General features: G+C 51.2%; 2 protein-coding genes across 6 annotated transcripts in view; both read right to left on the minus strand.

The window, feature by feature from the left end:
- Window positions 1-882: 882 nt before the first annotated feature.
- On the minus strand, window positions 883-5,146 carry NGB (neuroglobin). Its single transcript, NM_001035508.1, has 4 exons — window positions 5,058-5,146; window positions 3,556-3,667; window positions 2,807-2,926; window positions 883-1,017 (listed from the first exon to the last, which is right to left on the minus strand). Exons 1-4 carry the CDS (start codon window positions 5,144-5,146, stop codon window positions 883-885), a joined length of 456 nt encoding a protein of 151 aa, NP_001030585.1.
- Window positions 5,147-9,195: 4,049 nt separating this feature from the next.
- Window positions 9,196-25,082, minus strand: part of POMT2 (protein O-mannosyltransferase 2) — a 45,994-nt gene continuing 30,107 nt past the window's right edge. For 2 of the 5 annotated variants that reach the window (XR_010151242.1, XR_010151243.1), the window contains 12 exons: window positions 22,974-23,043; window positions 20,970-21,048; window positions 19,706-19,857; window positions 19,175-19,266; window positions 18,022-18,098; window positions 14,638-14,709; window positions 14,267-14,326; window positions 14,069-14,174; window positions 12,975-13,115; window positions 12,640-12,754; window positions 10,059-11,727; window positions 9,196-9,699 (listed from right to left, as the gene is read on the minus strand). Coding sequence is in view for 3 of the 5 variants with exons in the window: in XM_510091.9 (XP_510091.4) it covers window positions 11,622-11,727; window positions 12,640-12,754; window positions 12,975-13,115; window positions 14,069-14,174; window positions 14,267-14,326; window positions 14,638-14,709; window positions 18,022-18,098; window positions 19,175-19,266; window positions 19,706-19,857; window positions 20,970-21,048; window positions 22,974-23,043 (1,070 nt within the window). In the remaining 2 variants the exon portion in view is untranslated. Of the gene's footprint in view, window positions 11,728-12,639; window positions 12,755-12,974; window positions 13,116-14,068; window positions 14,175-14,266; window positions 14,327-14,637; window positions 14,710-18,021; window positions 18,099-19,174; window positions 19,267-19,705; window positions 19,858-20,969; window positions 21,049-22,973; window positions 23,044-25,082 lie in introns of all 5 variants that reach the window. The other 3 variants (XM_510091.9, XM_063793804.1, XM_009428195.5) reach the window with 2 other exon arrangements.

The raw sequence follows: 25,082 nt of genomic DNA on the forward strand, positions 1-25,082 counted from the left end.
GGAGCTGTGGCCTCACAGTCGCTGCAGGCTGAGCCACAAAGGAGGGCCAGGGGAGGTTAAGACTCACTCCTGCAGGAGCGGGTTGGTGATGAAGGGCTGGGGGAACTTGGGTCTCTCTGGGATGAAGTCACCCCTCCTTCCTGGCCGGTCCCCAGCCCCTCCCCACCTGGCCAGCTAGCTGGGTTCCTGCAGCAGCGGAATAGTCAGGGAGTTCCCAGCAGAAGTGCTGAATGAGGGAAAGGGAATGCCGCCAAAGGAAACCGACTCTGTCAGGGCATCTGCACAGCCCGCGAGACTCAGATGAGACCCATTGAGACCCAGGTCCCCCTTCCCTTCCCTGGCAGTTCTGATTCTGCTCCCACTGCCTGGGATTCCACCAAGAAGGCTAAAGCTGCTCTTTCTCTTATTTGAGAAAAGCAAGCCATCTTGCGGCAGGAAAGCAGTGAAGGGACTGGGCAGGCAGGATAGAAGGGGCTGGAAGCTCAGCCATCTCACCCCCGCCTTGGCCTGCACTCACCTGAAGAAGCAGGACAGACAGAAGAGCCCCATCCTCTCCCACCTCCATACCTTTCCAGCTCATCCCACCTCTACCACCAAAACACTCATCGCGGGGTCAGAGGGAGTGCCAAAAAGGTAAAAAGAAAGGCAAGAAAGAGGCTACTGGGGATGAGGGGACACCCAGAAGCCCCTTCCTGGAGGAAAAGCCACTCCTTCTGCAGCTGGACTCTGGGATACTGAGACCCAGCCCTGCCCCATCACCTCTCCAGTGTGGCCAAGGGGACAAGGACCAAGATGCAGGGAAGCTTGGGGAGCCTGGGCTACAACAGATACAGGCCAACAGACAGACACAGATGGATGGGGGCTGCCGGGCGGGGTCGCCTCTTACTCGCCATCCCAGCCTCGACTCATGGCCTGCACTACGGCCCCGTAGAGTTGGCTCCAGGCAGCCCGTGTGGCTGGTGTGAAGGCAGGGCCCAGACACTTCTCCAGCATGTAGAGCAGAGACTCACCCACTGTCTGCAGAGGCAAGGGGCACCTTGTCACTTCCAAAGGCAGAAAGGCACTGCTCCATTCCACAGGTGAGAAAACTGAGGCCTAGGGCTGATTAGGGCTCCTGGGCCTTTTTTCCTCTCCTGCATGGAGTCCATGCTTCCTGAGCAGGGTCCTACCCAAATCCTTGGGTATCACATTGTGTCTACCTTTCCCTCTAAATGTGAGGCTTTATATACTCACATTTTTCACCCCTGTCTTGGTCTTGCAACCACCCCATGAGTGGGGCCAAGACATTGCCTGGGACTTCCCAGCTTAGACCAAACCAAGTCATTGCTCCCAGACTTGAGTTTCCTCATCAGCAAGGCAGCAATGATGGGGTTAAGAGCCTGGGCTCTGGAGCCAGATAGACCTGAGTACAGATTCTGACTCCACCCTTCATCAGCTGGCTGACCTTAAGTAAGTTATGTAACCTCTCTGAGCCTCAGCTGCTTCATCAGTGATACAGGGAAAGTAGAAGCTCCAACTCCTGGGCCTGTTGGAATGATTAAATGGGATAATCCAGAAAAAGCTCTTAGCACAGCATCTGTATACAGGAAACCTACAACGATAATAGGCCAGGTGCAGTAGCTCACGCCTATAATCCCAGCACTTTAGGAGGCCGAGGTGGGCAGACCACTTGAGCCCAGGAGTTTGAGACCAGCCTGGTAAACATGGGAAAACTCCATCTCTACCAAAAATACAAAAATTAGCGGGGCATGGTGGTGCATGCCTGTAGTCCCAGCTATGAGGGAGGCTGAGGTGGGAGGATCACTTGAGCCTGGGAGGTTGAGGCTGCAGTGAGCTGTGATCACATCACTGTACTCCAGCCTGGGCGACAGAGCAAGATTCTGTCCCCAGAATAAATAAGTAAGTAAATAACTAAATAAAGATAATGGCTCTCATTTGCCATTATTACCCATAATAAAATAAGGTTTATTTATCTCACAAATATTAACTGAATATCCACTGTAGCCCTGGTAGATCAGGCACTGTGCTGGGGATGGAGAGGAGGACAAGACCAACACAGCTCCTTCCTCAAGGTGCTCACCATCTGGCAAGGTGACTGGACTGTGTGGTGTACTGTCATATCAGTCGCCCCCAATGGGCTACACCTCAAGGATTCATGCCCTTGAGTAGGGTCCTCCCACATTGACACTGGGCTTATCCATGTGAGTGGCTTTGGCCGATGGGACATTAGCAAAAGTGATGCAAGCAGAGGCTTTATAGGCACTTTCACACTGGGGCTTGTCCTCTAAAAACTCCCCCTTGGAACTCAGCTGCTATTCTATAAAGAAGCTCAGCTAGACTAGTGAATGACAACAAATCACAGGGACAGAGCTCAAAGGCTGACAGGCCTTGGACATTCTAGCCTCAGTTGAGCTCCCAGCTAAACATAACACACAAGTAACTCCAGCTACACCATGTGGAGCAGAAGAGCTGCCCAGCTGAGCCCAGCCATGAGAAATCGGAAAGCATTGTCATAGTTCTAGGGTTGTTTGATACATAGCAATAGAAAATTGAGCAGACCAGCTGATCCCAAAAGCTTCTTAATTTTTATGGTTTTAAAAGAAGCCATATCAGAAAAGAGAACTTGGAAGCTCAGAGAGGTCAAGCCCATGTCAGGGCCACACAGCAGGTAACAGATGCAGGCCCACAGCCCTGGTTATCTAAGGATATGGGAATGGGAGAGAGAACAGGTGGCAAGGGGAGGTCTAGGAGAGAGAAGTGGCCCCAGGCCAGGAGCTCTGGAGAGAGTCAGAGCTCCTTTACCCACCGAGAAGGAGCTGAGCTTCACACCCACTGCCCGGTGCTTCCTACCCAGGCTGGCAAGGTACTCCTCCAGTGAGGACAGGTCTTCCACATTGGTCACTGCAGCATCAATCACGAGCATCACCTGCCAAGGCCAAGGCAGCAGTGAAACAGAGAGGCCAGAGCAGCCCCATCTGCTCACAATCACAGCCCAAGGCATGAGGGTCCCAAAGCAAGAGAGGCCAGTAGGACCCTCAGTTCTCCAAGATCAGGGGTCAAAGGCAGCCTGTGTCTACTACATGTAGGGGGCACGCGATGCGTGGTGGCCAAACTACTAATGTTATACCCATGAAGGAAGCCTCTCTCCTCTGAGGAATTCACATCTCTAAACACACCTACTGGAGAGTGTTGTCTGCTGGGACAAGGAGAAACTGAGGCCCTTTGAGAATCATGAGATTCTAAGAAAATCTCAGCCTGATTTTCATAGGCAGATAGTTCCCAATTACCAGGATCTGTGCTAACACAACCTATGGGAGCCAGAGGACAAAGGCAATGACAGAGGCTGGGACCAGCTCTCTGAACGCAGGGTAGGGGAAGAGGCTGATTCTGATGTCCCAGACCAATCCAGCCCAGAGGGAAAGGAGCTGTACCCTGCTTGGGGGAACTGGAAGGGAGTAAGACTAGACCTGGGGCAGAAAGTCATTTTCCCCATTCTCCACCAGGGAGGTGCTCTGCTGGATCCCAGAGGTCACAGCAGCTCTGCCTCCGTCTCACCTTCCTGATGTGGTCCAGGAACTCAGGCGAGGAGAGACAGTCCTCTGGGCTGGAGAACTGGCGGCAGTTGTACTGGAAGAGGGGCAGCAGGTCAGGCTCCAGGGCAAACAGCCTGTGGGAGTGAGGCCCAGGTGTTAGCCCTGGGGTGTGAGCTCCTGCAAGCCCCAGCAAGCCTGGCTGTCCTGCAGTCAGCGGGCGGGGGTACCAAGCCAGGTCTCAGCTGCAAACCACAGCTGACTCTCCCACCTGGCACTGCTCCCCCGCCAGCTTCGGTAGTGCCCTCCTCCTCATGCCTTCTACTGGCTCTGGGCAGCATCCTAGAAAGGGCAAATGTGTCCCAGGGCCTCTGGTAAGCAGGGGTCCCTCGGTGAATAGCTGAGGGGTGTGATTTGGAACAGGAAGAGGTCCCCAAACAGGAAACCTGGAGTTACACTGTGTGGAGAGGAAAGCCCTTCTGTCTCTCTCTCTCTCTCTCTCCTGCGCTGAGTACTTTCCGTGTGGTTAACTTTTAACTGTATTCCTCACCGTCCTAAGCAATGGGTACAACTGTTATCCCAGTTTTATAGAGGAGAAAACAGAAGCCCGGGGAGGCTAGAACTCGCCTAAGGTCACACAGCTTGGATGTAGTGGAGCCACAGCGGGTGCCTGAGAAAAAAGTGAGCTGGGGGGAGTCCGGAGGCAGAAGCAGAGGCCCTCCTCGGCATTTGGGAGGTCTCACCGGGTAACTGAATGTTTTCCCCTTTTGTCTTGGGGGTGGTTTTGCGGAAGCCTGGGCAGAAGTTCTGGACTGTCCAAGGGTGCCAAGGATAGGTAACACCACGGTGAGGGAAGCAGTGCCCGGTTGGTGATAGCGGAGGGGTTACCGAAACTGCGAGCTGAGGTTGGAGACTGGCCTTCCCTTCCCACCCGGCCTGCGCACCCCCCACCCCTCTCCCCTGCGGTGAGGCTCCCGCATCTGTCACCCCTTCCCCGGCTGCTCTCTGGCTCTTTCCTCGGAAAGGTTTGTCTTGTTGGTTGTCAGGGATCCACACACCTGGAGCCAGACCGCACACACGCGGGCGCGGGAGCTCGCCCCACACATCTCCCTTCCCCGGCTCTCGGGGCACCCCAGTACCCTGATACCGGCAGCGGGGTGCACCCCTGCAGTCGCTACCTAAGGAAGACGCAGGAGGCACAAGGCGGGGTGGAGGCGCCTGGCAGGGACGGAGGTCCACCCGCCAGATGTGGGGAGATCCGCGGGAGGGGATCCCGCCCGGCCCGGTGAGCCCCGCTGGGAGCGTGGTGTGCGGCGCTGGTTGGCAACAGGCGCCCACGGTCGAGAGAGAGGCAGAGGGGCTGTGCCACCCGTCGCCGCGCCCCGCTCCTCTGGCGCACATCTGGCAGGCGCCCCAGCGCCCCGGCAGCGGCCAGTTTTCCCTCCTTCAGGGCCGGTCCTGCCGCGTGACCCCTTTCCCGCCGAGGCAGCCTCCACCCGCACCCCCGGGCGCTCGGGTAGCCCTCACCTGGCAAACAGGACGGTGCCGTGCTCCAGCGGGCTGCGGCTCACTGCCCGCCAGCTCTGCCGGATCAGCTCGGGCTCCGGGCGCTCCATGCTGTCCCGGGGACGCGGAGCGCGGGGCTGGGACCCTCAGGGCTCGGGTGCCGTCACCGCACGTGCCGCGCCATCTCCTCCGCGACGCGGTCCCCTCCGCCCCTCGTACGCCCCCCGTGCCTCCGCCTGGCGGGGGCCGCAGCCGCTCCTTCCCTGGCGCGGGAGAGAAAAGACGCGCGGCCAGTCGTAGGTGGAGACACCCCAGCTGTGCTTCCGGGGACCCCGCTTGGCCGCTACGCCCTGCGCCCCGCGCCCCGCAGCCGCCAGAGCCGCCCCACCCCGCGACGCCTGGGCTGGGCCCTTTAAAGCCGCCACGCCCCCCGCCCCCTCCAGGCCAGCAAGGCGCGCGCTCCCTCCGCCAGCCGCTATGGTGGCCTGGGAAAGGCCCGGCCTGCAGAACGTAACTGACATCGCCGAGGCTCTCTGGGCCTCAGTTTCTCCTCCCTAGCCCCGAGGGCACTGTGTTGAATTTGGTCGCCTCAGGTAGGCGCTGCATGCGCCCCCTCTCCACAGGCCCCTCAACTCAAGCATTGCCAGAGGCATTTGAGTTTGCCACCCACCTGGCCTGCAGGTCAGGCCTGGGGAGGCGGCCTAGGGGCCTAGTTCTCGGTCTGACTAGGGCACCAGCACACGTTGGGGGGCACCAGCACACGTTGGGGGCCACCAGGGCTTTCAGCCGTAGGGACAGGGCCAAGACCACAGCCATTCCCAGCCAGGCCTGGGTGTTTTTGAGACTCCATCTTTAGAAAGCTGTGAGATCCAGTTCTAATCCCAGCTCTGCTTGGCCAGGGTGGAATCTTGAGGGAGTTCAGCTCTAACATTCTACCGTTCCATGATTTAATTTTAATTTTAATTTTTCACCTCTTCCCTCCCTGGGCCCTCCCCACTTCCATGATTTTTCATTTTGTTTGTTTGTTTGTTTGTTTGAGACGGAGTCTTGCTCTGTCGCCCAGGCTGGAGTGCAATAGCGTGATCTCGGCTCACTGCAAGCTCCGCCTCCCGGGTTCACGCCATTCTCCTGCCTCAGCCTCCCGAGTAGCTGGGACTACAGGCGCCCGCCACCACGCCAGGCTAATTTTTTGTATTTTGAGTAGAGACGGGGTTTCACCGTGTTAGCCGGGATGGTCTCGATCTCCTGACCTCATGATCTGCCCGCCTCGGCCTCCCAAAGTGCTGGGGATTATAGGCGTGAGCCACCGCGCCCGGCCTTTTTTTTTTTTTTTTTTTTAACGGAAGTACTGTTTAATTTTTTCAAAGAAGTTCAGATAATAGAATCCATGCTCCCCACTCAGGGTGTGCAATTGGCCACCTGCCAATTAGAACTAAACTTTTCTCTTTCAAGCAGAAAGTTCCTCAAGCCCCAGCCCAGTGCTGGTGGCCCAGGTTTGGGAGAGCAAGCCCGTTTTCACCTTTATTTCTCTCTCATTATTCCCTCAGGGGTCTCCGAGCCTATCTCCTCTGTCTGTCCACGCCTCTCTGGGCCTGTTTCCTCAGTTGTGCAGCAAAGGGGTTAGGTGGTGAGGTCTCTGGGACCTTTTAGTCCACCTCCTTTAGTTCCATGGATAGAAGGTAGGTGTTCTTGAGCCCCTGGTTATGAACAGCTGGGGCTCCATGCCCAGCCCTATGCTAGACATGGAGTGGCGAGTCCTGGTCTTTAAAATTTCTCCTTCTGGCCCTGAATCAGAACTGAGTGCCTCAGCAGAACTTTTCTTTCCTACTCCCAGCCATGCCCCAGGAAATCATCTAGCTGTTCTCCCTCTTCCAAGGAATCAGGAGTTTGTGGTAACCCCTATTCTATTTCCCATTTCCTCACAAATCTCTGAGCTGGAGCAAGAGAGCAAGGCTATAAGGCAGCCTGGAAAAGCTGGTGTCCTAGGGTCCACGAGGTCTCCAAGCAAGAACACAAAGGGATTGGGGCTGAAGGAACAAGACGTGACTAAACTTCCAGCTTGGGGTCCCGTGGACCTGCAGCCAGGTGCAGCAGGTCACAGGGCAAGGACACGTGTCATTGGTGACCTTCACTCTTCAGTGCCCAGATGCTCAGTGCTCTGTGCAGGCCACCTGGCTGGTCTCAGGTACCCCACTCTACCCAGCTCATGCTTCTTGCCAGCAGTCTACACTTAGGACCCATCTTGCTTCCTCTCTCCTCTGGCCAGGGTCTGGAGTCTGATGAGGTAGTGGGAGTTAATGGCCCTAGCTAGTAAGTAGAGTCAGCACTCAAACCATGGCTTCACTCTTTGTCTTCCTAGAGCCAGGAGATATGTGCTAAGATAAGCCAAGGTAAGTGCACTCTATCCCTGCTCCCTTCAAGAAAGGCCTGAGAATCTGGATGGGCCTAAGCGATGAGAGTGATGTATTCCCATCAGTAGACCAAGGTTCCAAGCCCACATTTGAGGGGCTCAGTAAAAGTCACAGGAGTCTCCTCCCTGTGGGTCATCCGCCCAGGAGGTAAGAACCTAGAGGAGAATTCAAGTACTGTCTCAGAGCCAGTGCTGGTCATTGAGGTTCATGTATCATTAATAATACAGAGCTGGCATTTATGTCTAGACACTGTTCCGGGCACCTTACTTCATTTCCTCTTTTCATCCTCACAGTAACTCTACGAAGTAGGTGCTATTTATCATACCCTCGTTTTACAGCTGAGGAAATGGAGGCAAAGAGGTTAAGTAACTAGCCCAAGGTCACATAGGTAATAAGCGATGGGGCCAGGATTTGACCTCAGGTCTCTCTGGCCCATCCTGTAGGCCTCCATGCCTCCCTTGCTTTAATGGACTGTGGCCAAGAGCCCCAGCCATAATTCAGACCAAGCCATGGTCACTGGGTCTGGTTCAGCAGTGTGCTGGAGCCAGCTTTTATATGGCTTTCAAGAACCAACTGTATGCATCTCTTTCCAACTTCTCATTCAGTGACAACAAGTTGGTAGCTTAAAAAAGAACATGTTGGGAATATTTACACCATGAAAATTGGCAAATGCTATACACACCAGTTTTTCCTCCCAGAACACCTGTTGTTAAACATCTACCAGCACACACTGATCTGGGTGCACGTGGGGGAGCCAGGAAAACCTGGGCCCTAGATGAGCGGCTGCTGATGCATTAAGCAGAAGGCCCACGGGAAGGTGCTGTGTCAGGGACCTCGGGCTGAGCGCTCAGGCCTTCTCCCTAGGGTATCTAGGGCTGCAGCTGTTCTGGGAAGGTGCTTCTAGTCCCAGGATAAGACTAGAGAGGCAGAAAAACCCCAACTTGGCACTGAGTCCTGGCTCTACTATTTACTTGTTGTGGGACCTTAAGGCAAGTCATTTAATCTCTCATGGGTAGAATGGGAACAAAAACATCATTGACTTCACTGGGCCTTTATGAGGATTAAATGTCAGAGATGTGTTGAGACTTTGTAAACTAAGCTGTGCCACTCAAGGAAGAGTGACTTGGCCCCTTCCTAAACTGCCTGTCGTAGGCATGTTCCACCTCCTGAAGATCCACATGCCCCTCTCTCCCCACTAGCCCCCACCAGAGGGTGGCTAGGCAGCCCAGAAGCCCCCCAGTTCCACAGCACAGTGCTACTCCCCTCCCCCACCCTCTGTCCAACACTCAGGTCAGCTCCTGCTGCCTTCAGCTCCTAAGCATCTCTCCTGATAACAGGAGACACCTGTCAAGATGGGGGCCTCTGTTAGGCAGAATGGCAAGTTGCTACAGCGCTGGGATACTCGGCTGTCTGGGAAGGGGACAACTTCTTCTTGCACTCCTTTCTATGCCATGTGAACAGGTTAAAAGAGGACAAATCAGAGGTCCAGCTTCCTACTTATTTTGGAATCAGTTTAAATATACCAAAATGACGACCAACATTACTCAAGTAACTGTACACATGGGGAGATCCAAATGCCCCCTGGAGTAATCAGATTCACCTGCCCAGCCCAGGTCTTCCGCTGGAATTAGATCAGCCTCAGACATGACACACGGGGTGGTTCCTGCACTCAAAACATTCTTCTCAGGGAGGCCTTTCTGGGAGCAGAGGGCAAGTCGGATTCAATTAAGTACAAGGACAACAAGGCATTCAAAACAAGTGTTATTTATTATAAAATCAGCGGCTTCTGATTAGAAGACTTTTTTTTTTTTTTTTTAAACCAAATAGGCTCAAGAAGCTGGCTGGAGGTTGAATTGGCTGACGAACGTCTTCTTCCTCCACCAGCAGTTTGTGGGACACATCGCGTTTCTGCCAAGTGCTACAGCTGAAGCCCATATTCATAGAAGCACCCTGACAGCCTTTCTCCAGCATCTTCCAGAAAACAGAACCTGAGCACTCAAAGCTGCATCACCCCATGTGGCCTTGCCCCCAGAGAAGCATCTGCCAGTTTGGGCATGGAGGAACAGAAAGTGGGCAGGGAATTCTCCTTGGCTCCTTAGAAGGCAGTGGGAGCCCGGGGAAGCGTTCGGCCCCAGTGCAGCCTAATTGGGAGGGAGGGATGGGTAGAGGCTGGCTGGGCTTCTCCTTCCTCACCCTCATGCAAGGTGGCTGCCCCTCTGGCTCCTTCAGAGCTCTTCCCTTCCAAGTTCCTACTGAGAAATAAGAAGGCACAAAGGAAAATCAGCCACCTCCTGGAGGTCACTATGGGCCGCCTGCTTTGCTAAAAGCCAAGCACAGACCCCTGCATTCTCCCTGCAGGAGAGCCCACCCGGCTCAGAAGAAAGCAATTCTGCCTGTGGGGAGGAGAGGAAGGGAGGGGAGGGGAGGACACATGGTGAGGTGGAAGCAGGGAGCAGAGCTTCTCCATCCCTCCTCTCCTTCCCTGCCAGAAATGCAATTAAGCAAGCGGCCCAGACTCAGCCGCACAGACAGCGCTTCCTGCTGGAGGAAGTCAAAAGGGCTGTAGCAGTGGGAAAGGGAGGTCATCGGGCCCCAGATCTAATTAACCAACCTGCCTTGCTTTTGACGTTGCTGCATTTCCTCTATTAACATTAATGATGGTTGGTCTGAATGTCCAAGCATGGCCAGAAGCTTCCCTCCCCACCACCCAGTAGGTAGCACAGCCTGTCCCTGGGACCAATATCCAGTCTCCGTGGCAACCGCCTCCTGAAGATGCTTTAAAGAGATCTGACCCTGTCAGAGTTGTTGGGAGCTTCAGAGGAGGGAAAATGGAGTGTGGCGGATTCATCATTAAATCTTGAAGCATCAAAGTCCTCTGAGACAAAAGAAATATTTTGTCATGCACCAGGAAGGTGGAGGCAGGCTTAAGGGCTGGCCTTGGGTGGTTTGGTTCTACCACAGGGTTTTCTTCATCCCTTCTGGGGAGGAAGTGGAAGGGGCAGCTCTGAGCTTCTTGTTTGAGCTGCAGAGTGGTAGACGCAGGAAGCTGGCATGCATTTCTAGGTGCCATGGGTCTTCACTGCTGAAGCAGTGACACAGAGAAAGGGAATTGCCCACGGAGTGAGGGAGGGGTGACCAGAGGAGGACTGCAGAAGTGACACTGGGAAAGCTCAGCAGGTGACAGGAACATTAGTCTGGAGAGGCCAGAGTCCCCACACCCCAGCACCATGCAGATTCCCTGCCCTGTATCTCATCTACCTTGGGCGCTAAGCAAGGTTCCCATGGGCTCTCCCAGCAGCCAGGAGAATGCATCTGCCTTGCCCTCCAGGCCAGGCTAGATGCACTTGGAGAGACCTGGCCTCTGGCACACAGGGCCTGGGAACACTGAGCAGCCCAGGATAGGACATCGTTCCTCCCGAGTCTCACAGTGTGACAATCCCAAAAAACGAGGAACCAAGGGCTAAGGCAGGCTGACGCTCCGGAGTCCGCTGCTCTCTGTGCGTCACAGGCAGGAAGTCCAGCTACCTGCAGCCACTGGGGGGTGTGGTGGGAGCCAGGCCCTCCAGCTCTGGGCGGCGCGCCTTCCTCCACGCTGGATTCATTTGTTTGTGGGAGGGAGGGCAGCACAACTTTGACAGTCCCATCTGCTCTGCCTTTGGTGACATCCCAAGGTGAGGTCAGTATTCTCTGCCCTCAAGGCCCTCTCAGAGGTCTGAGAATTTTTGATGGATCTTACAAACCAAAACCAAAGAAATCCAACAGAAAAAAATACCAGAAAATATTACTATAGCCTGGACTATTTTAGAGTTTACGACACTCAGCTGTCCAGTTACACGGTCTGTATTCCACAGGGATATGGACAACATGCCCTCACATACACACACGCGCACCCACTCCCACCCTCTGGCACCCATCCTCCCCTGCGCTGTGCATGAGGGAGCAGCCCAAGAGGCTCTGTCCTCTCTGTGGTGCTGTGGACGGAGCTGCGGCTCTCTCCCGGCTCTCTCCAATGCTGGGTTCCATTCCAGCTGCACTCCCAGAGCTGGGTCCTGGTGGGCAGCAGAATTCTTCGGGCTCCTTAGGCAGCTTCCTCATGGCCGGATGGTCCAGTACTGCTTCCCAGCTGGCTCTCCTGGGAAGTTCCTGGACCCAGGCTGGAATCTTTGCAGTGGCCTCAAAAGTCCCATGAGTCCAGCCACCTTAGTCCTGCCATTGGACTTTGGGGGTCCTGGGCCAGGGGACCAACCATCCCGTAAGCCAGAGGGTGGAAGAGGTAGAAGCTGTGAGAGAGAACCAGTAGGAGGCAGTTGGCACCCCCAGTGCCTCAGCTGAGGGGCTTTGAATTCCATTCCTCCTGCTGGAGCTCCAGAGAAATTCCCCATCGCCAAGCCCGGTTCTCTTTCACGGCCTTGTCTGTCTGAGTCCCGCTGGGGCACACTGTAGCCGGAGAGCTTAGTAGATGCTGACTCAATGACAATCATGGAAAGGGCTCTTCCAAAGAGGCCCAGGAGGGCAACCCTTCTAGGGGTCTTGTCATGGGCTATTTGGCCCGGGGTGTTTGTCAACATGTGAATGTAACCCTCTTAGGCAGGCATGTGCTCACAGGCCACAGGCCCAGCACCAAGGCCAGGGACTGGGGAAGCGGGGAGCCTTCCAAACAACTCTCCCTTTCAGCCACTCAGCCACACACTCCCCATTCCCACCCTTCCCACCCCACCTGCTGAGAGCTCTTCCGGCAGGGGGCCACAGTGACTAAAGAGGGGTGCCCTGTTCCCCATTGCCCCCCGGTTCCCCCCTCCCTCACCCCGAGAGCTGTTCTGACAGGGGGCCATGGTGACTAAAGAGGGGTTCCCTGCCCCCCATTCCCACACTCCCCCTCTGAGAGCTGTTCTGGCACAGAGTCACTGTCACTAGAGGGGTACCCTTCCAGGTGCGCTGGGATGGCACAAAAGCTGAACCACCGGCAGAAGGGGAAAAGGCAGAGTTAAGCCCTGCTTCTCCTACCTGGCTGCACATTAGGATCACCTGGGGGACTCTGGAAACCACGGCCCCACCTGGGCTTGGGTGAAGCGGAACCTCCGGGCATGGGCACTGGTGGTATTAAAAGCACCACAGGGGATTCTCGAATGCATCAGGGCTGAGGCACTGCTGAGCCCACACTGGGAGGGCATGTGAGGTGCAGGGATGCTCACCTGTAGGCGGTTCCCAGGAGCAGGCTCAGGATTCCCGCCACATGTATGCCCCTCGCCAGGGGCCATGAGGCCAAGCCCCAGGCACAGAGCCGCAGGAGGGTGTCCCACAGAATGCCTAGAGGAGAGGAGAGAAACCTGGAGTCAGCCAGGCAGGGGGTGACTTCTGGGCTACAGAAGAAGGAGGCACTCCAAGTCAAGGAGCAGAGAGTCACTCCCAGCACTGCTGCCCCACAGTGGCCTCCCGTCAAGGAGCAGAGTCACTCCCAGCACTGCTGCCCAACAGTGGCCCGCCCTCCACCTGCTCTGTCTCCCAAGTCCAGGTGGGTGGCACTGACCTGTCAACATGCTTGAGAAAAGCATGGCTGGGAAGTAGTGGTGGAAGTAGAGGACCCGGCCCATCAGGAAAAACGGGAAGTAATGGAGTGTCCAGCCGAGCAGGACCTGGCCGCCTCCTCGCAGCAGGACCTGGGACAACCCTGGGCCCAAGCAGCACAGCCCAGTCAGAAGACAAGGAGCGGGCAGAGATTCCAGGCTGTGGTCCAGCTCTGCCCCTTCCTTGCTGTGTGACCTTGAATATGTCATATCACCTCATTGGAGCAACCCAAACCACGCTACAGAAACTGGAGAGGAGCAGCTGGGGCTCGAGAGCTCTGGTCAGGGCCCAGCCTAGTGAGGCCTGGGCACCAAAGGCAGGTGCACCAAGCACCAGCAGGAGGCAGCCCAGCCTCTAAAGAAACCCCTCTGCGCCTGCAGACAGCTTCGCTCCCTATTTCCACCTCCCACATCTTTGCTGCCACACAGATCTTTGCAGCGGCAGACAGGCGCTAAGGTGAGGTCACAGGTGAGGATGGAGTGAGGAGGTGTCTGGGACTATGACTGTTCAGACAGAGAGCTGCAGAGGCAAAAGGGCCTGTGTGACTGTCTCAGGTGCTGTGGCCCATGGTCTGGCAGCCAAAGTTACCAAGAACAGCACTGGGATGGGAACCCAATAACCCTGGAGGCTCCTCTTTAGCCCATGAGAGGACAGGGCCATGGAACAAGGAGGTGGCAGAAAAGATGGGCAGCTCTGTACACAGCATGGGGCTAAAAGTGAGGGCTGTGGAGTCAGACTGCACGGGTTTGAGCCTCAGCTCTATCACTTACTAGCTGTATGTCCTGGGGCAAGTTTCCTAATCTCATGGTTCCTTGGTTTCCTAATCCATAAAATGGGGGTCATAATAGCCAACGCTCTAGTGTTGTTGGGAGGAAGTAAAGTGTTTAACACAGCACTGGGTACTTGGGGGTTGTTACCTTTCAAAAGCAAAGGATAAGGGAAGGTGTGGGGTGGTAAACGCAAAGGATGGCCCGTCAGCAGGCAGCCGGCCCTCTCCAGGGGTGCAGGCGCCCTGCTGCCGCCAGGTCAGGGGAGGGAGAGCCCAGAGGACCTGACCTGCAACCTCCGCTGGCAGCCGTGCCCCTCTCTGCATGGCTACAGCAATGATGCTCCCTGAGAGGAGGTAGAGGGCGATGCTCAACAGATTCAGCCACCAAACCACCTGTGCAGAAATGGGAATGGGCAGATGAGAACGCAGCCGCTCTCCACGGGCAAGTGCTCCAGGGCCTGAGCCGGGAATGTTTAGGCACTCACCGGGTTGCCAAGCAGATAGACTCGGAAATCTGTGTCATTGACCCCTGAGAAGCGTAGGCCCTGTGGAATAGAGACCACCCTGCTGACCCAGGCCCAGCCCATCCTCGGCCACACCCATTAGGGGGAGGAAGATGGTCACCTTCCACAGACAGGGAGCGTGGACACGAACCTCAGGCTGTGCAAATTCTACACGAGCTCTCTGGGAAGCAGGGTCAGAATTAGGGCAGAAGACAGATACTCCACCTCTGGCCAACCCATCCCAGGAGGCCCCTCGCCCTGCCGCCCTAGTACACCCACCCCCGCCTCCACCGGTCTCCCTGGTCTTGTTCTTGGCTCCATTTCCTGGGAGGAGCCCCAGCCTTGGATCCTACCTGATAGTTGATAGGCCAGTGCCAGGGTTTGGACGTGAACTCATTGTCCTTGGGTTTGAGGCCACTGTTCCCCTGCATGAAGGTAGCAAAGAAAGCTAGTCAAGACAGAGATCTAGAGGGCTGACAGAAATGTGAGGCCCAGGTTTTTCTGATATAGGGCCAAGCGCCGAGCAGAACCTTCTCTCCTTCCCTTCCCTTGCAGGGAAGAATCAGGCAGCCGCTGTCTGCCTACCTACGACACTTGCTTTACTTCTCCCAGACAAGCCTCCATTTCCCATAAGGGGTCCATTCCAACCTTCTAGGGAAAAAGAAGGGAAAGAGGAAATTGTTCCAATGGGCACAAAATATATACCCATCTGCCAAGCTAAGGACAAGGTGTGAAAATGGTGGGAGAGAGGGGATATAAAATGAGGCTTACAGCCGGGCGCAGTGGCTCATGCCTGTAACCCCAGCACTTTGGAAGGCCGAGGCGGGTGGATCACCTGAGGTCAGGAGTTTGAGACCAGCCTGGCCAACATGGTAAAACCCCGTCTTTACTAAAAAATACAAAAAATTAGCTGAGCATAGCGGCGGGTGCCTGTAATCCCAGCCACTTGGGAGGCTGAGGCAGGAGAACCACTTGAACCCAAGAGGCGGAGGTTGCAGTGAGCTGAGATCATGCCATTGCACTCCAACCTAGGCAAAAAGACCAAGACTCAGACTCAAAATAAATAAATAAATAAATAAATAATAAGGCTTACTTATTTGTTCCCTTCAGGGGCCAATTTCAAACAGAAAAGCAGAAACTCTCACGCGTGCCTAGACTTGGAAGAGGTTGCTTTAGCTTAGTGTTTCTCCACTTTTTTTTTCCACTACTGCCCCTCTACCAGGAGCCTTTGTAGACAAGTTTCTCCCTTAACACCCTCCATGACATTTTAATACTTTATACTGTACATCTTACTTGTGCTTTATACATAAAAAATTAGATATTTTGCCCTCCAAGAACACATTTCATCTATTGGGAGAGAAATCAACCCCAATGCATGCTTTGGTTTGAAGGACCCAGACTCAGCCTCCCTAATCCAGCAGCCAAGAACATCTGCTAACCTTTCTCTACAGGGCAAACCAGGTCTTTGCTAAAACAGGAAGGAGTAGGGTCAGGATCCAGGATATTAACCACTAGGACTGGGTTCTGCCTTATCACTGGGACAGACTGAAAAGGCATTTCCCCAGAAGGGGAGTCAGCTGCCATGACTTAGGCCGGAGCTTCTCCACCTCAGCACTCCCAACATTTCAGGCTGGATGAGTCTTTGCTGTGAGGACTGTCCCGTGCATTGCAGAGTATTTAGCATTCCTGGCCTCCACTCACTGAATGCCCGTAGCACTCCTACCCTCAACCCCTCAGTTTCCCAGCCAAAAATTTCTCCACAGATGGCCAAAAGTCCCGAGAGGCAAAATCACCCTCAATTAAGAACCACTGGTATAGCCTCAGAAAGACCCAGAAAGTTCAGTGGACTGCCACCCAGTGCCTTATGAGTCCAGTTCAGCAAGGGGCTGGGAATAGTTTACAGGCCTCTGCATGGTGGAGAGGTTGTGCCTCCAAGGTCAAAAGTGCATTTGGGGCATTAGACACAAAGGGGACAGCTGCACGGCCCCTGCGTCACTGTGGCCCTTTGAAGGACCTGGGAATGAGGAATGAATCATTCTGGACCCCTGCAGCAGTCGCTGAGGGAAACCAATTCCTTCAAATTGTACAGTTTGGTCCCAAACCCAAGGACTCCAGCCAGAACTGTACCAAGCCAAGGGAATCTTATTCACTACATTAAACTCTGAGAAATCCTGCTCTGTTGCTAAACTAAAAGAGGAAAGAAAAATCTGCAACCATCACAGGCATATGTACTTGTAAGTTGTTCTCTATGGCTGAAATCTGGATGGGCTCATTCCTGTAACTGCACCAGGCAAGGCAGCCTTCTCCTCCAGGTCCCGGGCCACTACTCAGCCAGCGGAAGAGCCCTGCTCCTGCAGTTTCTATAGTCTGGACTCAGTGTTTTCATCTCTCTCCCCTCCCTGACTCTTTGTTGGCTGAATAAGAAAGCTCTCATACTTCCCTTTTCTTCTCTGACTCTACTTCTTAGATAATGAAAGACAATATGAAACTCGTAGATTTAGTCTTAAAATTTGACCCAGGCCCAGAATGATATTCTGACTGACAGGCACATGTTCAAAAGAGCTATGTCATCAGGCCACAGTGACAGCTACAAGCAGAGAGTCAGAGAGGAAGTGACCCAGAGATGCTTAATGTCAACTTATCACCTCCCAATGCGCAAAAATGACAAAATTTGAATTTTTAAAATTTAATCTGGTGAAATAAGTCAACTATATGTACTGAGTACTGCTTACGTAATCACTTCCAGGGAAGTCCACTTGACAATGGCTTACCAGGGGAAAAATAACAAGTGCTACACCTCCCTGCAATGCTGTGGGTAGAGTGATAATCACATATCTGGCTTGAGATAGTGATTCTTAAACATTATTCCTGCAGAACACAGGTTTTCCATAAGCCAGAATAAGGGGGTCTTCCACTAAACAGCAGGACTACAGCAGGGGAAAATTTAAGCTAGTGAGTAGAATTTTCTCAATTTAAAGATTTCTTCTCTGAATTTTTCTTAAACCTTTGATGCTACAACTGCTGTCAGCTACTAATGATAGAGAGTGCAAACAATGTCTTAGAAAACCTTAAAAAGAATCAATCATGCCCTGCCTAAGCAGTTTCTGTCCAGGAATATGAGTGGGCTCGTGGCTGGGATTTCATGCTGCATATAAACAACACACTCAAATTAGCTATCCATCCTAACTGATCCTGATTTCATATGATGGAATGAACTACCAGTATCTCATGATCTTCAACCAAGAGCACTATGATTTTCAGGGGCTCTGCCACTTGGGCAGATTTACAAATCACTTAGAGGTGAAGGAGTGTAGTGGTAACTAGCAGTAACTCTAAAAGCCTACCAGCCTGGCTCTGAGGGCTGGATCTACCTCTTACACTTAGCTGTGTGACCCTGGGCAAGTTCCCTGACCTCTCTGTATGTCAGTTCCCTCTCCTGTAACTGGGAATGATGGCAACCTCCATATGATTGTAATAAGTATCAGATGAGTATAGTGCTTAGCGTAGTGCCTGGCACATGAGCTGTACAAGCAGTCACTGGTATCACCATCATCACCACCATCCTCATTCTGTGGTGAGGGAAATGCCTTTGAGGATCACAGAAAACCGTAGTAAAGATGCTTTCAAATTCCTCCACAAGGGGGAATGGATCTGTAGCATGGCATTGACTTGTGATCCAAATTCATGGCTGCCCAAAAGCTCTTAGAGACGCCATGAAATGAGAAGGGGACACATACCCGGATCATGACCATGTGGGATTCCAGCAAGATCTCAGGAAAACTGGGCTGCAGCACATCCAGGCTGATGTTTGGCACTAGGGGAAAAAAATGCATGAGAAAAGCCTTTGTCATACATTCTTTCCTCAGTCTGTCCATGGTGTCCACATTCCCACCAGAATCCAAATGCAGCCTTGCTGACAAGTTCACAACTGTTGAGGAGACAGAAGAAAGCTTGGCCCAATTCTTGATCATTTACTTAGCTGTATGAAGAACTCGTCAGGCATTCTGAGAAATGCAAAGGAAATAGACAACGAGGTTTCACCTGCTTGGTGCTCCAACAGCTCCCAGCACCATTGCTTTTCACTGTGGTACTGGCTCAAATGCTGCTCTCCTATTAGGCATAAGGGACAGCTGCACAGCCCCCGAGTCACTATGGCCCTTTGAAGGGCCTGGGAATGAGGAATAAATCATTCTGGACGCCTGGAGCAGCTGCTGTCGAGATGGGGACCAAGTCTGTCTCCTCGCCAATATGTCCACAGGGCCCCATGTGGTTCCTGGCATACTTGATAAAGAGTTGTTGAATTAGTTGATTAGTGGGTTTGGCTAGATTAGGTGGGAAGAAGAACAAAATGAAGGCACACATAAGCTTGAGGTGGGTAGTTTAGGAAAACAGATGATGAATCCAAATACTTATTGAGTTGAAGCTGACAATGCAGTGGAAATATCAAATTGGAGCTTGGGTGTAGAGATGTGGGGCACAGATCAGGGCTGTGGTAGTCACTTTCTATAAAAGCATTGGCTGGATATGTGGGGGGGCGGGGGAGCGACTCTACACTGAGGCATAAAGGGAAAGTAGCAGCTTGCTCCAAGCCTGGAGGCTGGGGAGGTGCCCATGGTGCAGGGGAGAGAGGAGCCCAGAGGAAGACGAGACAGATGGATCTGCAGATGGCCACTGGCCACTTTAGGGAGAGGAGTTTACGGAGGGAGTGGATGAGAAGGAAAAGGAGTATGCTATGTAGGTACAGACAACTCATAGAAAGAGAGTGTTAACAAGGAAAAAACAGCAGCAAGTTGAAGGGATAGCAGAGTTTACAAACGCTTACTTTTCTAAGATAAGGGTTTCTTATAAATGTTTCCCTCCAGAGCCAGCCCAGAAAGTGACCTCACTCACACTTGGGATTGATATGGTCCTCCACATTCCAGATGGAGTTGAGGGTTTCTTTCAGGTATGGGGTGCAAGTAACTTCCAACTGCTCCCAGCCCCTGTGAAAAGCAGAAGTCACAGACGTCTCTCAGAAGACCTGAAATCCACCAGAGAGCGACACTGTCTTCTGCTCTTAAATCCACAGGCTCCTTCTCTTTTCCACATGGTGGCCATTATTTCTTCATGTTCCATGTTGGACAACTATCCTAGGATAGTCTAGCATACAGTATTCCCATTTTAGAAAACGACATAGACCCAGAGAGTTATTAGCACCAGCCAGATGTGAAAATGTTGAACTATCAGAACACATAAAACACCGAAGCTCCCCCGGAGTTCTGTGCTCCATAATACACCTGATATCTACTCTCCCTCCATCTGCCACTAAGAACAAGCAGACAGCAGGCGAACACAGGAAAACAAAAGCTTCTGGCATACTCCTTGTAGAGTGAAAGGAAAATCAGGACCCTCGATTGGGACAGCAAAACCCTAGAGACTTACCACTTGGGCAGAACCTTTCCCGAGGAGCCCAGGACACAACCTGTGACCAAATGGATGAAGCGAATTCGACTTCTCAGCACTTTGATCCGGTTTCCAAATTTTCTGTTTACGACCTCAATCCGCCAGAAATCATTTGAGTCCCCTGTTCCATTCTGCCATAAAAGCCAAGAAAAAAATACAAAGAAAGTGAGGGGACTTTAGAGAAAACGTGTCAGAAAGGGAAATGGCCACCCAGATGCCACCATGTTATGAAGGTCAAAGACCAAATTGGGCTCAATGATAGAGATGGGCAAGGTTACAAGAAGGCCAAAGAAATATCCCAGGTGACTGGCATTGTCCCAAAACTCACTATTACAACCAAAAAACAGTAGTATGACTCCTGGAACCAGAAGTCCAGGAGTCCAACTCTTCACTTCATAGAACTAGAGTTCAAGTTCTAAATACCTGTCTTTGCCCTTCAACCAAACTCAAGACATCACTCTGAGCCAACAGAAACAGATCTGGGCCATTTGCATCCATTACCTTGGCTATCTAGGTATTCACTCATCTAAGCCAGAAAGGTCTGGCCTGGCTATTGCACTTTGGAAATTAAGACATGTATGTCTAATTCTTCTCAGAAGATGCCCACAAAGAAGATTAGAATGTTCACAGTCTTGACCTAGCACAATGTGGAATGAGCAAACAGAAAGAGGGCTGGGAAATCCACCTGAAGGCCAGAATCTGTATACAGTTTTCCACTAGTAGTTTTTGTCTTCAGTTACTCCCAAAGCCATAAGTACTCATAGAGCTTTTATTCTATTAGCTGCATCTCCTTGAGGTAGTAAAATACAAAAGCTATGGATAATATCCCTCTGCAGAACAGGGAAATGATACTTAAAAATAAAGCTAATGAGAATTTGGGATCTGGCAAAAGATAAACATACATGTTGTTCATCTGGGGTCATATTGTGGGTCCTTGGCTTCTATGTCCAATGTGATTTTAAAAGAGATTCAAATAGTGTTCATATTTGACATTTATTAAGTATCGGAGCATGTAAATGGCATGGTTATTATGTGAGGAGAGAGATGGAGACAAACAGACTTCATAGGCTGCTTTTCCCAGAGCAGGCCTAGCCAAAAAGTGCCCAAATGTTAAGAGAGTCCCTGTGCAGCCTCTTATCCTCAGGAACATTCCAGAATTCTGGGGAGGAGATATCCCACCACACAGCCCTGAGCCAAGGCCCATAACTTTTACGTCCTACTCACATCCCTGTTGCTTACTTACTATGCCATAGCCGGTGACCTGATAGTGCTTCCGGGTCATGGGGGCCTCATGATAGTGACTGTGCAAGTTCCGGGAAGTTCTAGAAGTTAGAAAAGAGAAGTGTCATTATCCTATAGAAAGATGATGTGCAACATTTCTTCTTTTACCAAGGATGTTCAGAGTCAACTGTCAGGATAAGAAAAATTAGAATCTGAACTATTAAATCCAACATATCAGGAACTGGTTTCCTATTTACTCACAAGAAATATCCTGAGAACTGGAGAAGAGATGAGCCCAAACCAGGAGAGACAGATGGTAGGAGCACTGGACGGCATGCCAAGAAAGGGGCTAACTTTAGGTGCTGGCAGGGAGGTGGGGGGCGACTTTCACACATTTAGTAGCTTTGAAGCACTTAGCTTGCCTGACTTAGGAGGCAGGTTTGAGGAGAGGAAAAATTAAAACTTGTAATCTGCATGGCCTGAGCTAGGTAACCTCCTCACTGCCACTTACTCTTTCTGCTCCCATCGCCAGATTTTTTAAAGTGGACATCTGTGGAGGATGAGAGGGGTTTAATTTAGCTTTTATTTAGTTTTATATAACAACTCTCACTTTTATCTGGAACAAATAATAAATGTTCATTATAAAATTTCTGAAAATTTGCAAAAGTAAAATTTAATTACAATAAATTTTTATTAATGACAAATGAAATTTATTTAATAAAATAAAAATTTTAAGTATTCAAAATCCAGCTGACTCAAAAAAAACCATAGCTAATTGCTTCTCTCTCTGTCTCTCTCTCTCTCTCTCTCTATATATATATATACACCCACACACATACACACCTCTGATTTTTAAAAATTTGTATCCGATAATTCCAGTCTATGAAATATTTACGGGGCTGCTCCTGCTGTCTGTCGTTTCAGCTTGTTCTTGCACACAGTGCCCTATTTCCTTGTGTGCTTTGTTACTTTTGGGTGTGTACTATTGTCACTAAAAAACTATGGGAACGAATGACAACGACTTTCCCCAAAGAGGGCTTACATTTGCTTTTAGCCATGCACCTAGGAGACACGACCAATCTAGGATCATGTTCATTTAAATTCATGGCTTGGAGATTCTGAGATCACCCAGGTGACATGAATTTGAGCTCCAAGTTCATGTGAGGATCAAATGGTAGTTCCAACTTCTCAGGAACTAAGGACAGTTCACCACCCAACCCCCAACACTTAGCTGGGTCCTAAAGTGGACCTGGGCATAAGTGGATAGGGCAGATTTACCCTTACCCCAAGCCTTTGGGGGTTCCAAATATGGGGAAGGATAACTTAATAAATTTACCACTTTGGGTAAGCCTAGGTTTGACTTTAAAACCTCTTCTCTCAAGAGACAGCCAAAAGTCAAGATTGTGGGATCAAAGCAAAAGTGGCTTCAGTGTCTCACTTATTTCTCTGGATTCCTCATTTCACTTAGGCTTTGGCCTGGTAACTCTTTAATATCTTGTCAGCCTTTTTATGCTCTTAAGAAGTCTTTATATTATTCCAGCATTTTTAGTCATTTTCAGTGAGAACACTGGTTAAATAAGCTAGCTTGCCATATTCTCAGAAACAGACTCCTACGTCTTTCTAAAGGCAGCCACTTAAGAAGAAGCTTTGGGAGCTGGGTGTGATGGCTCATGCCTGTAATAGCAACCATTTGGGAGGCTGAAGCGGGAGGATCGCTTGAGCCCAGGACTCTGAGGCCAGCCTGGGTAACATAGTGAGACTCTGTCTCAAAAATAAAAAAGCAGCAGCAGCTTTCGGCAACTCAAATTTTCCTCTAGGAAATGGGAAACTGAAAGGTCCCCAGAAGGCAGGCAAAGGCTGGCCTGCAATTTCATCACCTTCATAAAATGCTTCTCCCATTCTCGCACTGTGGCCTTGCTCCATTGACCAGAGCCTCATCAAAATCTAACTTCTGTTTACTTCTTAAAATAACTCCCTCCCCTTGGTGCCCGTACCATTTATTTATCCAAACTGCAAATTGACTTACTCTTTGTGTTCTAGTCGAATAATGTCTCCATGTCTTACAAACTCCACTGGGAAGGAAGGGTCTAGGGGATCTGCCAAAAAGAAACAAGCATTGATATCCAAAATCACTCACCAGGCTAGTATTAATCAAGGGCCTACTGGTAAACAGTTATAGTACCATGTGGTATCTGCTAGAGGTACTAACCAGGTACTCTGAGACCAAAGAGGAAGGACCCCTGAATTGCTTCAGGGGATTAGAGAAGGGTGTCCCAGAGATAATGCTCGAAAAGACTCTTAAAGGAAAGGGAGAATTTTGTCAGGTGAACAAGCAGGGGAAAGGCACTAGAAGTGTGAAAGAAGAAAACTTCTGGCCAGGCACAGTGGCTCACGCCTGTAATCCTAGCCCTTTGGGAGACCGAGGCGGGCAGAACACCTGAGGCCAGGAATTCGAGACAAGCCTGGCCAACATGGTGAAACCCCATCTCTACTAAAAATACAAAAAACAGCCAGGCGTGGTGGTGCACGCCTGTAGTCCCAGCTACTCGAGAGGCTGAGGCAGGAGAATCACTTGAACCCGGGAGGCGGAGGTTGCAGTAAGCCAAGATTGCGCCACTGCATTCCAGCCTGGGTGACAGAGCAAGACTCTGTCTCCAAAAAAAAAGAAGAAGAAAAACTCCTTCGATGAATAGCAAATGGGTTTCATACTGTAAGGGTGGGTGGGGTGGGGGAGAGTGGGAACAGATGAGGCTATGAACAAATGTGGCCAGACTGCATATTCCAGGCTGGTATGTGGCCTTTACCCGATGAGGCACTGAAGCCCCCACTGGAGCTTAAGCTGGGAAGCTAAATAGTAAGACTTTAGTAGTAATAACAGCCTTCTAAAAAGTAATTCCATACAAATGACCACTTGCCCAACTTTCCTCAAAATCAAATAAACCCTGACAATCTTGCCAGCGAGTATCTTGTCTCTGGCAATAAACTTGCTAAATGTGAGGTGAAGAATGATGAAATGATTAAAGGACTACTTCTGTATCATCTCAAAATCAAGACCAATCAGGATCTAGAAAGGTGATGACATGGAAAAGGAGCTGGCAGTAATCATAGCAACACAGAATGGATCCTTGCAAATTTCTGTCCCAAACAGTGAGATACCAACACACTATAAATTGATCAAGGTCAGGAAAGATAAATTTGCCAGTGCAAATCACTGGCTCTCAAGAGAATCAGAGAACTCAACTGCAGAGACACCCATTTCCATGCTGCCTGTTAGGGTCTCTTAAAAGCATTAATTAGCAAGATGACAAATCAACTAAGTCAATAGGGAGGGAGGTTTTATTTCATATGCATTTGGTGGGGAGGGGCATTTATAGCCTTCAAGAACACAAAGACCCTAGTCTATAAAGCTCCCACAAAATCCTTAATCACTTCGATGAAATGCAACCATCTTAACTCAGAAGTCACAATGGAATAACAGACTAGGAATGTTCAAAGACTTGGTTCATGACCACATGACGGAAGTAAAACTGGTCTTCCCTCGTAACTCCTCACTGTGACAGAACACTCACGTTTGGCCTGCTGAATCAATCAATATCCATTATAAAAGTATAGAAACAGACTCTGCCCAATGGTGTCATAATTTATCCTACTAAGGAGCAGGATGTAGAAAGTGGTTGTATACGCCACGTTTCTAGCCTACACGGCAATAAGAGGAGGTGGATTTAGGTGAGCAGCTGCCCATTTCTCTACAAAGGCCCAGGAGCAGCTGAGCTGGGATAGGCTAAGCCAGGGGGGATTTGCTGAGGAGTCACAGAGATACCTGTGGCACAGGACTGTCAGCAGAGATGACAGGCTCGGAAGGTGAGTGGAAGATGCCCTCTGTTCTCTTAGCTGCAGCAGAGGCACAGCCTGCAGGTAGCTAGCTGTCTGACCAAAGAAAGGAAGATCTGGCTCTAGCTCTTGCTCTGTCATAAAGCCCTGAGAGCCTGATAGGTGTGCTTCAGAGCGCCTTCACCCAGGCCAGTTAGAAGCAGATCAGCAGGCATCGAGTCACATCTCAGGAATTAGCCTAGACAAATTCCAGTCACAGGACTAGTAGCCCCTCAGATCAACTGACTGACTCAGGCCAGCGCTG

The sequence above is a fragment of the Pan troglodytes genome, chromosome 15, assembly GCF_028858775.2.
Source record: "Pan troglodytes isolate AG18354 chromosome 15, NHGRI_mPanTro3-v2.0_pri, whole genome shotgun sequence".
Lineage (NCBI taxonomy): Eukaryota > Metazoa > Chordata > Mammalia > Primates > Hominidae > Pan > Pan troglodytes.